A 12,108-nucleotide genomic window follows, 5' to 3' on the forward strand; every position below is an offset into this window, starting at 1 on the left:
GTCAGGATATGGATGGCGAGCCCAAACAAGCCCTGCGTCCAGCGCCGTCATGCAGAATCACCCCGGCCTCGCAGCGGCTTTCCACATACAGGGAAAAAAAAAGATATGTGTCAACCGCAACATTGGGCGCATACGTTGTACGTGACTGCATTCGAGAGAGACAGAAGGAAAAAGACCGCGAGTTTTCTCCGCTGCGGGCACGTGGCGCATCCAATAACTTGTCACGCGGTTATTGCGGAAGGCCGCCACTCGGAATGCCCCCTCAACCTTTTCCTCTCCCCCGCTCGCCCCGTCCTTCGTGCCCCGCACCTCATGTTCAAACCAACGTGGTCATTCCGTGGGAAAAGCTTTGCAAAATGAGCGTCTGACTGCTTTGCGCATCTCCACTTCGCATCCAGCTCTGCCATCTCGCCCCCACACCCCCACCCACCGGTATATTCCTCCTCCGCGACGACTACATTCTTGGAAGAGGATAAAAAAAAAGGGCGCGTCTCCGGCGAGCGGGACTCAGAGTTGATCCGGGCCGCGCAAGCGTCGACACCGTTTTTGGGAACGCGCTCACCCGCTCGCTTGCCTGCCGCCGAACGGGGCCAGTGTTGCCGTCGACGGCACCATGGACAACATCACCGCCGCGACGGCAGCTGACTTCGAGTCGGCAGAAGCAACCTTTTTCCGCCGCGATCCGCGCACCGTCGAGTGGGCCCTAGTGGGCAGCAAGCAGTTCATCGTGTTACTTCTGGCGGCCTATGTCTACATCGTCAAGGTCGGCGGGCCGCGGTTCATGAAGGACCGCAAACCGTACGACGGCGTCAAGCCCCTGATAGTGATCTACAATGCGACCATGGTGCTCCTCAACTGCTACTTTGTGGTGGCCTTCCTGTCCAAGACGTACCTCGGCGGTGGCTACAGCCTCTTGTGCCAGGGAATCGACTTCGAGGCACGGGACGAGAGGACCATGAGCATGCTGTCTCACGTGTGGTGGTACGTGATGGTGAGGATCGCCGACTTCCTGGACACCATCTTCTTCGTGCTGCGCAAGAAGGACTCGCACATATCCGTCCTTCACGTCGTGCATCACGTCCTTGTGGTCTTCAACGGCTGGTTCGGTCTCGCGTACGGCGCAGACGGCCACGTCGCCTTCGGCATCATCTTCAACAGCTTCGTGCACGTAGTCATGTACTCGTACTACTTCTTATCTCTGATGGGACCGTCGGTGCAGAAGTACCTGTGGTGGAAGCGATACCTCACCCAGTTCCAGCTGGCTCAGTTCGTAATACTGTTTTTCCACATGACTATCCCACTGTTCATCGACTGCGGCTACCCTTTGGCACAGATGTTCATTACACTGCCGCAGGGGGTGTTCTTCTTCGTCATGTTCATGAACTTTTACATCAAAAGTTACTGCAACCGAAAAAGGCCCACTCATCGCGTTGAATCCAAGAGTAAAGCTCAGTGAGTACCACCCATATAGGACTTTAAAACGTAGCGCAGGCGTGTGTAGTCGAGTCCCGATTTTGTTCATGTGAACGCAAGTACGTAGTTTGTCCCACCGGTATTGTAAGTAAAGTAAAAAAAAAAAAGGCTTGCGACAGTTAATAAACATCGTTTAGCTTTGATTGGCAGAAACTTGTATTAGCTACTAAAGAACGACTATACTTTCTTGTATAAAGAGGCTAATGCCATTTTATTCGTTAGTCCGTCTCTGCTTATCACGTAATTGACGCAGTAGTTGGATTGAGCGACGTCTGCATGTTGTAGTCATCGTGAAACATTGTACACAACTTGCGTTCACGCACCCGCATGTCACGGCTAGAGCCACCTTGAACAGAATCACATTATAGAGTGATAAACGGCTGAGAACGTATCTGAGCAATGTGATTACAGGCTGCAAAATAGTGACTCCTGTTGTAATAGAGTCCCCAATTACTTTTCTAAGTCACCTGCTGATGTGCGCATACGATCCCGAACTGTGCAATTCCTTAATTGAAGCCAAATGACAACGTCACTTAACAGAAGTTATGCGACGGCCTTGCTCTTTCGGAGACCCATTGCTGCAAAGTGTGTGCAAAAAAGTGAGCTATTTTGGGCATCACTTCAAGTCAACGAGCCGACGATAACTGTGATCAACGGTTTCCTATCACGTTGCGCTCATCTGGGCTGCGATGTCACCTGGTAAGCGTGGATGAAGACATTTGGTCCTGCTTTGGCCATGAGCTGGAACCTCTCTGTGTACATAGAATGACTGTAAATAAATCCAGTTTTTATTTACTGTAGTAACATCTTCGTGTCCGTGTGGTATTTCGACTGTGTGCCACAACCACTGCCTGGCTGTTATAGATGTCGTTTTTTTTTTGCTTTTGTTTAACCAGGGCTCTGAAGCTTACATTGAAACATCAGTAGCGGGAGTCTATACGACTGCCAGGCGTCGAACCCGTAATCTGAGGGTTCGACGCCTGCTTTTCGCAACAGAACAGCGTAACCACTACAGCAACAGGTTTGTGGCAGAGCACGGTGTAACGGTGCTACTTCGGTGGAGCTTCGCAAGTTTTCGGTTCGTGGGACTTCGTCACGTACGCTTACAACCTTACGAAGCGCTCGGCCCAGCGGGCGCACCCCTCCCGCGTCTCGTCGACGCAGCGCGAAGCTCGACCCGTTTCTGTGTCAAGTTCACACGGCCTTGCCTCACCGACCCACTTATGTAAGCGCATCGGGCGCGGGGGGGGCAGCAGCCGGTCTGTCTGGCCCGGCCGCGCTGTCTCCGTGTGCTCTCTACGGGGAAGCACTCTTGCGTAATGGGCGCTTCATCCGCCTTCCGAGCGTAAGCCCACAATGGCGTTCGCCGTTATCGCGCATTGTGAGACGACTCAGATGCCGTTGTGAACCTCTCAGCTCGGGCCGCAGCAACGGAAACCTATTCACTGCTTTAACCCTTGCAGTATTCTTGCGTCGCACTTGTCCCGAAAGCGTTGCTTTGTGTGCGTTCTTCGACTTCCTCTACCGGTCAGACTCTAGAGGGATATACCGAGGTGTCCGAGTATTAGGTTTTTACCAAGCGTAGCTAGTTCAATAGAGGGAAAGATGTCGTTCCGCCGGATTATGCAAGACTACAGCCTGTCAAGTTCTTTAGTTCCATACATAAACCCCATGCATAAGAGGAAGAGAGCTTCGTACTGATCAGCGTATATTTTAGTAGCGGCGCAATGTGTGACAGAATAGAAACAGTACACGATGAACTTATTTGCCACGGTATACCAACATATTTCACCGAATAGTTGAACGGCGTCGGCTTCCCCGCACCGAGAGGCCGCTGAGTTGGGCAAGGATGAACGCCTTCTTTACTTGAATAATACTGTGGTATCTGATATGGGTTTCACGGAACACTTTAATGTATCAGGAGTTGCCAGTGTCCGTTGTACCAGGTTTATATGTAAGTTGACTTATTTTCACCTTCTCGCTTAGCCGACGAAATATAGGTTGACGAGCCTAGCATTGCATGACCGCACATGGTGAAAATTTGAAATGGGATCTCAGTATTCTTCAGTATGAAACAATTGCACTAACATGTAACGTCTCTAAAGCTTCTGAGAAAAATATAGTGATAGCATGCAGTAAAAGGAAAAATACGCGCGCAGCGGTAATTATATAGATCACCAGAGGAGGCAGACTATCGCACATTAAGGCGTTAGCGCAGATTCAGAAAGACCGTGAGAAGTTGTCTCCAAGAAGAGGGAGTCTTCAAATGGTCAGAAGTGGTCGCACAAGAGAAAAATGTGGTTAACAAGTTAACGATTAGCGTCAGCACTAGTACTCTTGTCAAAAAGTCGGCTTCAGATATTTCAATTTGTCCGCAACCACGTGGATGAACCTGATTCACGGCTGCATGCACCGAGTAACTGTCGAATCGATAAAAAAAAGCATGCGAGCACGTCTTCACGTGACATCTCACTCCACGTTTCACAACGCGAAGGCACGAAACAAGACGAAAAACAGCGCCAAAAAAAAAAAAAGTTCCCAGCCGTGAGAATCCGGAGTGGGGCAAGCTGTCGCTATCACTACTTCGCACTTTCAGCAAAGCTTTTTTTTTCTTTTTTTTTTCGTATTCGCGCGGATTTGCTACCGTTTTGAGCATCCACTGCAGCCAGCATAAACCGACGCAAGCATTTGTCACGCGAACGTGCCGGTTCGCAGAAACGGCTGTCGATCGGTATTTGCGACACGTTCTTCTGCGGTCTCTAAGAGCTTGTAACGACGTGGGAAGACTCTTCAGTAACTGCCCCGAGGATCGCGATCGCTCGGTAATAGTTTTCCTGAGCGGCGTCCACGTTCGTTGCCCACCGAACGTGTATACGTGCCGACTTCCTCGTCTTCCCGCGTAAACATGCCATTCGCCGTTGCATTGTTTCCCGCTATTTCCTTCTCCGTTGCTATTATGCAGGCTGCGATGCAAAGCATCATTTCCTCCCATCGACAAATAAAGGTTGGCAATGAATGTAAGTGTACTTATTGCAAGGAAGACAGTGTGCGGGTTGCGAGGAGAGAGGGCACTTGTTAATTTCGTTTTGATAAAATGGTATTTTTATTAAAAGGACAGCAAAGTGAACCGTAAATTAGCTTAGACTGATACATTATACGCTGAACACCCTATGTCGTTAATTTCACCCCTATATGTTTATTACTGTACGAGAAAATCAATGTCAAAAGTTTCAGTTTTAAATTTCATTCCAATGGTGACGTCACGGATTTCAACGTGTTTGGCTTTTTTTCGTATTTCGGCCACAACAAAATTTCCTGAAACTTGTTTGTTAAGTCTCTGGATCCCTCAGAATACTATGTACTTCATTTTTACCGATTAAGAACTACGTAGGCCCTAGGAGACGCCGTCAAAATCTAGGACGTCACGGCGAGTGGTGCGGCAACTTCAAGGTGGCAGCATATTCTTTTTGCGCGTCTTCTCGCTTACCAAGCGTCTTTTGGCGGCATGCGTGGGAATTTTGGTATTGGGAAAGAGTAATTTACTAATACGAGAAAAATCGTTTCTCTCTTTCGTGTACCTTTAAAGAGAGGGGAGAGAGGAAAGTAACGTTTTAAAGCTAGATTACTAAGTGAACTAAATAAACCTAGATTCTACTGGCCCAGGCGCCAAATAGGGAGCGAGACATAGATAAGTTACCGATATTAAAGGCAGAGAGGTTGGCCTGAGGTATACATTCCTCCGATCAGATACACCAGCCACACGACACAGTTCTCTTTATCTACGGTTACAAAGCGCATGATCGGGCAAGTGAATGGAAGCTGTGATGGTGATGGTGGTTGTGTCACTAGAAGGCTCATACGTTTCATGAAGACAGCTGCAGAACACCAGCGATGGCGAAGGCATGCTTGTTGGTTGAGTTCAGAGAACGTGTGCGCCCGCTCTCTCGAGAAATACCGATTGGGTTCAGCATATTTGCCCGGATAACACGTCCTCGGGCTATGTTAACGGCGGCCTCATTTGGGGGACTGCCAGAATGAGCCGGCACCCATCCGAGTTCAGTAAGCCTATCGGAATTTATGGCAGTAATAGTTATTGCTGGGGTTTCACGTCCCAAAGGCATGATATGATTATGAAAGACGCGTTTAGTGGAGGGCTCCGGAAATTTCCACCAGCTGGGGTTGTTTAACGTCCACTTAAAACTAAGTACACAGGCCTCTAGCATTTCGCCTTCATCGAAATGAGGCCGCCGCGGCCGGGATCTGACCCCGCGACCTTCGGGACAGCAGTCGAGCACCATAAACACCAGACTACCGCGGTGGGTGGAATTTATGGTGCACATCCTCAATATTTGCCACGCGCGAGGATGCACGCGACCGCGTGTAAGAAGTTAAATGGCTCTTTTTGAATCGCTAAGTATGTACTAAGTGACATTGGTTTAGGCGGTACGCGTAGTGTGAGGGCCGTGCGGTGGCCCAGGACCCTTCAAGGGTCCGAACTTGCTCGCACAATAAAGCGTTTCCTTCCTTCCTTGGAGAAATGAAGCACCCAGATTGCCAGCGCACGAGCACTTATTACTACAGATATAATACGCGATATTGTCGCGTGGTCGTGACGGTAAAGAAGGCAGCAGTCGGGCTGTTAAGGACGAAACTCTTTATTGGGCGGACTTGTGCCTGCAGGAAATGAAAAGTGAAAGAATAAGCAATACACACTGTACACTGATAGCGGCAATCGCAGTCGCCGGCCGTCGGTAATCTGATCAGCTGTATAAGGCGCGTCGGCATTTATAGACGTAGCATCGAAGATTCTGCGTCGATGGCCGCGTTTGTTCCAGAATGAACTCCAGTGTTCGCGTTGTGAGCGTAATCTAATCAGAATAGTCTAAAAACATCAGGAATGTTCACAGACATCCCGGCTGGGCTTGTACAATGCAATGTACAGTACATGCACATGTAACGGGTCGGTGACATAAAAATCGAAAAAGACGCGCTCGTGGCAATATACGCGTAATCCATAGCTAATTTGATTTCGTCATTCTTCAGTCTCTGAATCAACTATATAAAAAAGGTACATCGCACGCAAGCATGTTCACTGCACATTGCCACCATGAGGAATATTCCTTCGCTGTGGTGTGGGAAAGTCGATCTCGTTACGGGGTATGTGATTAATGTGTCTTCGCTCGGACCCAGCTGATATGGGCGCATTGAACGCTGGGAAAAGCCGTGGGATCGCATACCGTGCGACATCTTCAAACGGCGTCGAATACATGGGCAACAAGGAAACCGCGTGACGAAGGCTGCAGCGAAATGGTGGGAAATGATCTTTGAAACAACGTTGGCACCGCGCCACGAGGCGTTTCAAAAGACGGCGAGCGATCACGTCGATCATTGATCTCAACTTACGAGGATAGAGAAAGGTTACATTGAAACACACGTTGTGTGACACTCACGAATAACGGCACGTGCAAACAGAACGGCGGCAAAACGCCAGCGTAAGAATATGGGTGTGTGCATAGGCGTGGCGCACGCGGGGTCAGAGGTGGCGGTGGGAGTGGCGGGGGGCGCAATGTCCACCCCATAATAGAGCCTTTTAGGAAGTTACGGAAATACGGTACGCAAATATGGTACGGTGTTACCGTAGCGCTCCTCCTCTCTCGCTCGTTGTGCTTAAGCCGCTCCCAGTTCCAGTGACATTGAGTCCCCTGAACGACAGGTCCTCGTTAACAATGCGTAGGTTGACAGGCAACAATGAGGCGTGACAACCCCACAAGTACTTTTGAAAAACAGCATTTGTGGTTTTGGGGTGCCTTCACAGGACTTAGGAGCGGCAAAAGCACAACGAGAGAGAAAGGAGGAGTGGTACCGTAATACTGTACCGTATTACGGTACTGCTTGCACTTGGGAATCTAAAGGTATTGCAGGCACATCGAGCGTGTGCTTACGCATGGACCAGTTCTGAAACCGCAGGGAGTCGCATTGCGTGAAGTATATACACATCGAAAACTGCGTGTAGTATTAAGGCAAGTGAATATATGTTGAGGATGTAGGGGCTCAACACTGAGGTTCAAGGCCGAAACGTCTACTCGGGCTTCAGGACATGCCGTCTCATATAGGAATGGAATAGAATAACATTATTTAGGTTTTTCGGGGCGTGAACTACAGCACGTAGCGGGCCGTTCCCACGTCGGGACAGATAGGCTTCTCCGCCACGTCGCGGGCCCGTTGGACTGCCCGTACTTGTGCGTCAAAATCCGGGCTGCGTAGGAGTCGCGAGAAAACATCGAAATGGTTCACTGTTACTATACTGGTATGACATCTTAACTGCATGCGAAAATCATCCGCACTTATATTTCACAGTTTGCACAGTGCACTACGAAATGAAAAGAAAAGGGTGCCTTAGCCACGCATGTTGGTAACAACTTCCCGTTCTGAAATCCACCGCAAGGTTGAGGACGGGTAATTATGCGAGAATCCGGGGACCTGTTGCACAACAATGGCGCTTAATACCGAATGGTTTCCCAGTGACGTACGTATAAGCGCGCAGTGCAAGAGACCGCCTACGCAAACATCGGAGCGCGTTCTGTTCGTACAAAAGCCAGGGGAGGCTATAGGCTTGTTGTGCATGATCGACAGTGCGCGCACTACAATCATCGACCGTGACGAGTTGGAAGTGCGGGTGGCTCATTAATTCCGCACGATGTACAGCTCGCGAAGCTATAGATAGATCGAGAATGACGTCAGTGCGTAAACAGGCGCCAGATTTGACCTATGTCCAGTTCGCCTTCCGCCCGGCGCCCAGTACAGTGCTGCCCCCCCCCCCCCTTGTGGCACTATTTTTCTTTGTTTTTATTCCCTGTTTCGCCAACAGTGACGTGCAGTGAGCGTCGTCGGCGCTTCGCTTATGGCACGCGTTGCTAGGACACAGAAATAGCGTTGTCTCGCTGTCCACCTCAGTCCGACTGCCTTGTTCTGTGAAAGGAGCAGTGGACCGTGGACAGGCGTGCACGAGAACGCCGCGTCATTAGCGTTCGTCTCACTGTCTCTCCTTTCGCTTGCAAGGTCTGAGCCTTGTCCTTATGGATGTTTCTAACGATGAACGACAGAGCGTGGCGTGAGCTACCAATGCGCATAAGGTCGCCGTAAGTTTTCGCTTGTACAGAGGAAGAAATGAAAAAAGCTGCGCGATTTAATCTATCTGCGCAACTGAGAGCAACGATGGCTTACGTTAAGCTCGTGCCGGGCGAAACGGTTTTTCCCATTAATTATTTAACTAGTGGTTGCAACACGATAACTGCGCATTCACTCTTCTTTTTACCCCGTGGTTCAGTTTTCCTTCGTTTGTGTCAACCGGCGCTGTTTCACAACCTAATTACCCCACATTGCGGACTCTGCACCGCTTCAACGTCTGTAGTTAGGGCATTTGTTTACCCACTTGACAGCAACCTATGTGGCTCTTGTACGCCTCAATGTCAATGATGATTTCGAAAGAGCCGGGAAAAAAAAAAACATAAGCACTCAGACTCTTCGTAACCTTCCGTGAGTGACTTATTACCATAAGCGACTGCGTCATTCGATTAATGCGTTTACTTTTTTTTTCATTTTTGCTTGCTATGCTGATTACACCATACACCTACATGATACCCCTCTTCAGTCTGTGAAGCGCTGGTGCACGTTCTTATGTAAGCTGTCCCAATGCTTCTCCCTTCGCTAGGTCTTGAATTAGTCCGCGTTTAGCACTATATCACCTCCTCGAACATTTGCTTTAGATGGCTGAAAATTGTTCCATGTTAGCTCTGGATCTCCTTCCGTTCGCTACCAGCGGTAAGGGAAAGTTCAAAGCGAGTGTGGCTGTTACGTTACGTTTAGATCCACTTTACGAGGGCTACTTATCACCTACTTCTGTTATTCAGTAGAGTATTTTCTCTCATATTTTACAGCGAAAGCTGTTATGAGATCACAACAAGGGCCGTTTTTGGTGCCGTAGTGCATGGTCCGCCGCCGCCGCCGCCGCCGGTGTCCGTAACCGCTATCGCGCAAAATAAGAAAGAAAAAAAAAACGAAAGAAGGAAGAATACCCACGATGGAACGGTGTTCGAACCTGGGCCCTCTGCGTGGGAGTCCAGCATTCCGCCTTAAAGCTAGTCCGTTTTTTTTCTTTATTACCGGTTTCATAACAAGGCACAAGAATCAACAGCAGACAATACAATAATATACTTCGTTACTTCATATAGGCCCATTTCGTTAACCAACACCGACCATAAAATACTAATGAAGGTATTGGCAGGCAGATTACAGTCAGTCATTACAGAATTAGTTGGTGAGCACCAAACATGTGGCGTCAAGGGGCGCTCAATATTAACGAACACACACACGATGCGCTGTGTCCTTGAGTGTTGTGATGTTCTGTTGCGATCCTCCAGCTTGGTTTAGGGAAGGCTTTTGACTGTGTACCGCACGGATGTGCTATTCGCCATACTCGAACATGTTAATGTTGGATCGGTGATTACAGAAGGAGTAGTCCTAGCGTATAAGAACTGTACTACGCGGTTAATTATTAACAAGATCCCGAGGTCTCCGATTAAGCTGGAGCGTTCTGTACGCCAGGGCTACCCAGCAAGCCCACTCTTGTTTTCACTGTACATTGAGAGCTTATGCTTGGTAATAATACATAACAATACCATTCGCGGTTTTAGACTGCTTGACACAGAAGTAAAAGTTTTGGCATATGCTGACGATATAACAGTGTGTTGTACTACCAGAGAAAGTGTACAAGAGACAGTTGCCGTTGTTAAAAAGTTTGGAGAAATTACAGGAAGCCGGGTGAATTGGGAAAGTGTCTCGGACTTTGGCACTGAGAATGGTCATCAACCCCAGATACTTATGCTAACGTTCCGTGGTTTAAATATCCAGTAAAGTACCTAGGTGTGCCTTTCGAACACTACAAAGACACCAATAAATACTGGACTGAAGAAATAAAACAAACTCGTGAAAATACAGCGCAATGGAACGGCACCGGCCTCTCAATATTTGCTAGAGCCACTGTGTACAACATATTTTTCATGAGCAAATTATGGTATGTGATGCAGGTGTTGTGTTGTACACGAGTGAATGTGCAAAAGCTTCATAGGGTATTTGCTGTGTTTGTATGGGGCTCTACTTGGGAAAGATGTAGTAGGACGAATCTGTTCAGAAGAGTAAAAGAGGGGGGACTAAGCCTGTCGCATCTATTTGTGCGGCAACTTGTTAATCGCTTTATTTTCTTTCGGGATGTTCAAGACCCCTTTTTGAGGACAGTATGCCAGTTGCGCCTTTGTCGTGTGTTGCCTAACTTTGTTGTTAGCACCGAAAGCATGCCCGGAGTCACGCGGGTTTGTTTTTAAGGAAGTTGTGGACAGCGTCCGCTTTCTGTCAATTAGGTTTTCAAATGAATACCTGTTTTCAGTCGGTCGAAAGAAACTTCATAAAGACGTATGCGACATGATTTTACAGCGAAAGCTGTTATGAGATCATTTCACCGGCCGTTTTTGGCGCCGTAGTTGTCCGCCGCCGCCGCCGCCGGTGTCCGTAACCAGTATCGCTCGAAATAAGAAAAAAAAAACGAAATAAGAAAAAAATTCCAGGATGGAACGAGGTTCGAACCTGGGCCCTCTGCGTGGGAGCCCAGTATTCAACCTCTGAGCCATGCCGGTGCTTGGAATTGCTTTGAAAAAAGGTCCTATACAGGCTTCATGTCGGGAAGGAACCACATTAGCATATGCAATATAGCGTGGTAGAAGAGTAAAATAAGCACCAAGCGTCGCACACCGCGAATTCTGTAACCAGGCGTCACACAATGCGAATTGCGCAACGAGTAGGTAGTTGACTGCTTCCAACCCATTACAAAGGGCTCTGCCATAATTCTTCATCGTCATCAGGCACAGCATCAACAAACTGCGCATAATGCCTTACATGCGTTTAGCAGGTACCACGGCTCTCCGTAGAATGACGAAAAATGGCACAGTGCCTGCTGCCCTACTTCTCAAAAATTACAATGATTTATAGCGTAGTGGGGTCCTCGCAAGTGCACTTGTATTGGTTGCCAAGGAAGCCCATAAGCGCATGATCCATTTTCTCGGGGTCTCAGTAAAATTACAATGATTTATAGCGTAGTGGGTTCCTCGCAAGTGCACTTGTATTGGTTGCCAAGGACGCCCATAAGCGCATGATCAATTTTCTCGGGGTCTTAGTAAAGCTTTTCGCCGCCCCCCGTCTCTCTCCCACGTCAAGGTATGTTATACAGCATGACGGGAGAGGGAAATAGCGACCGGGCGTCACCCAATGCAAATTACATAACTTGTGGGCCGTTTAAAGCTTCCAACCCATTACAAAGGGCTGAGCCATAATTCTTCATCGTCATCGGTCGTCGCGTCAACAAAGTGCACATAATGCCTTACAGACGTGTAGCTGGTGCCTCGATTCTCCGCAGAATGACGAATAATGGCTTAGTAGGTGCATCCCAACTTCACAGAAAGTGTGATTTATGGCGTAGTGGGTACCTTTCTAGTGTACTTGTATTGTAGCCCCAAGAGAGCTTACAGCGGGCTCTAGAAACGCCGCTCTTCCAGCTTTCGCTGTGACTGTGCTGCGGTTTCAGCG

General features: G+C 48.6%; 1 protein-coding gene across 1 annotated transcript; it reads left to right on the forward strand.

Annotated features, from left to right (window-relative positions):
* Nucleotides 1-345: 345 nt before the first annotated feature.
* Nucleotides 346-2,275, forward strand: LOC119383057 (elongation of very long chain fatty acids protein AAEL008004). Its single transcript, XM_037651043.2, has one exon. It carries the CDS (start codon nt 614-616, stop codon nt 1,454-1,456), a length of 843 nt encoding a protein of 280 aa, XP_037506971.1. The 5' UTR covers nt 346-613; the 3' UTR covers nt 1,457-2,275.
* The last annotated feature ends 9,833 nt before the right edge of the window (nt 2,276-12,108 follow it).

The sequence above is a fragment of the Rhipicephalus sanguineus genome, chromosome 2 (assembly GCF_013339695.2).
Source record: "Rhipicephalus sanguineus isolate Rsan-2018 chromosome 2, BIME_Rsan_1.4, whole genome shotgun sequence".
Classification (NCBI taxonomy): Eukaryota; Metazoa; Arthropoda; class Arachnida; order Ixodida; family Ixodidae; genus Rhipicephalus; species Rhipicephalus sanguineus.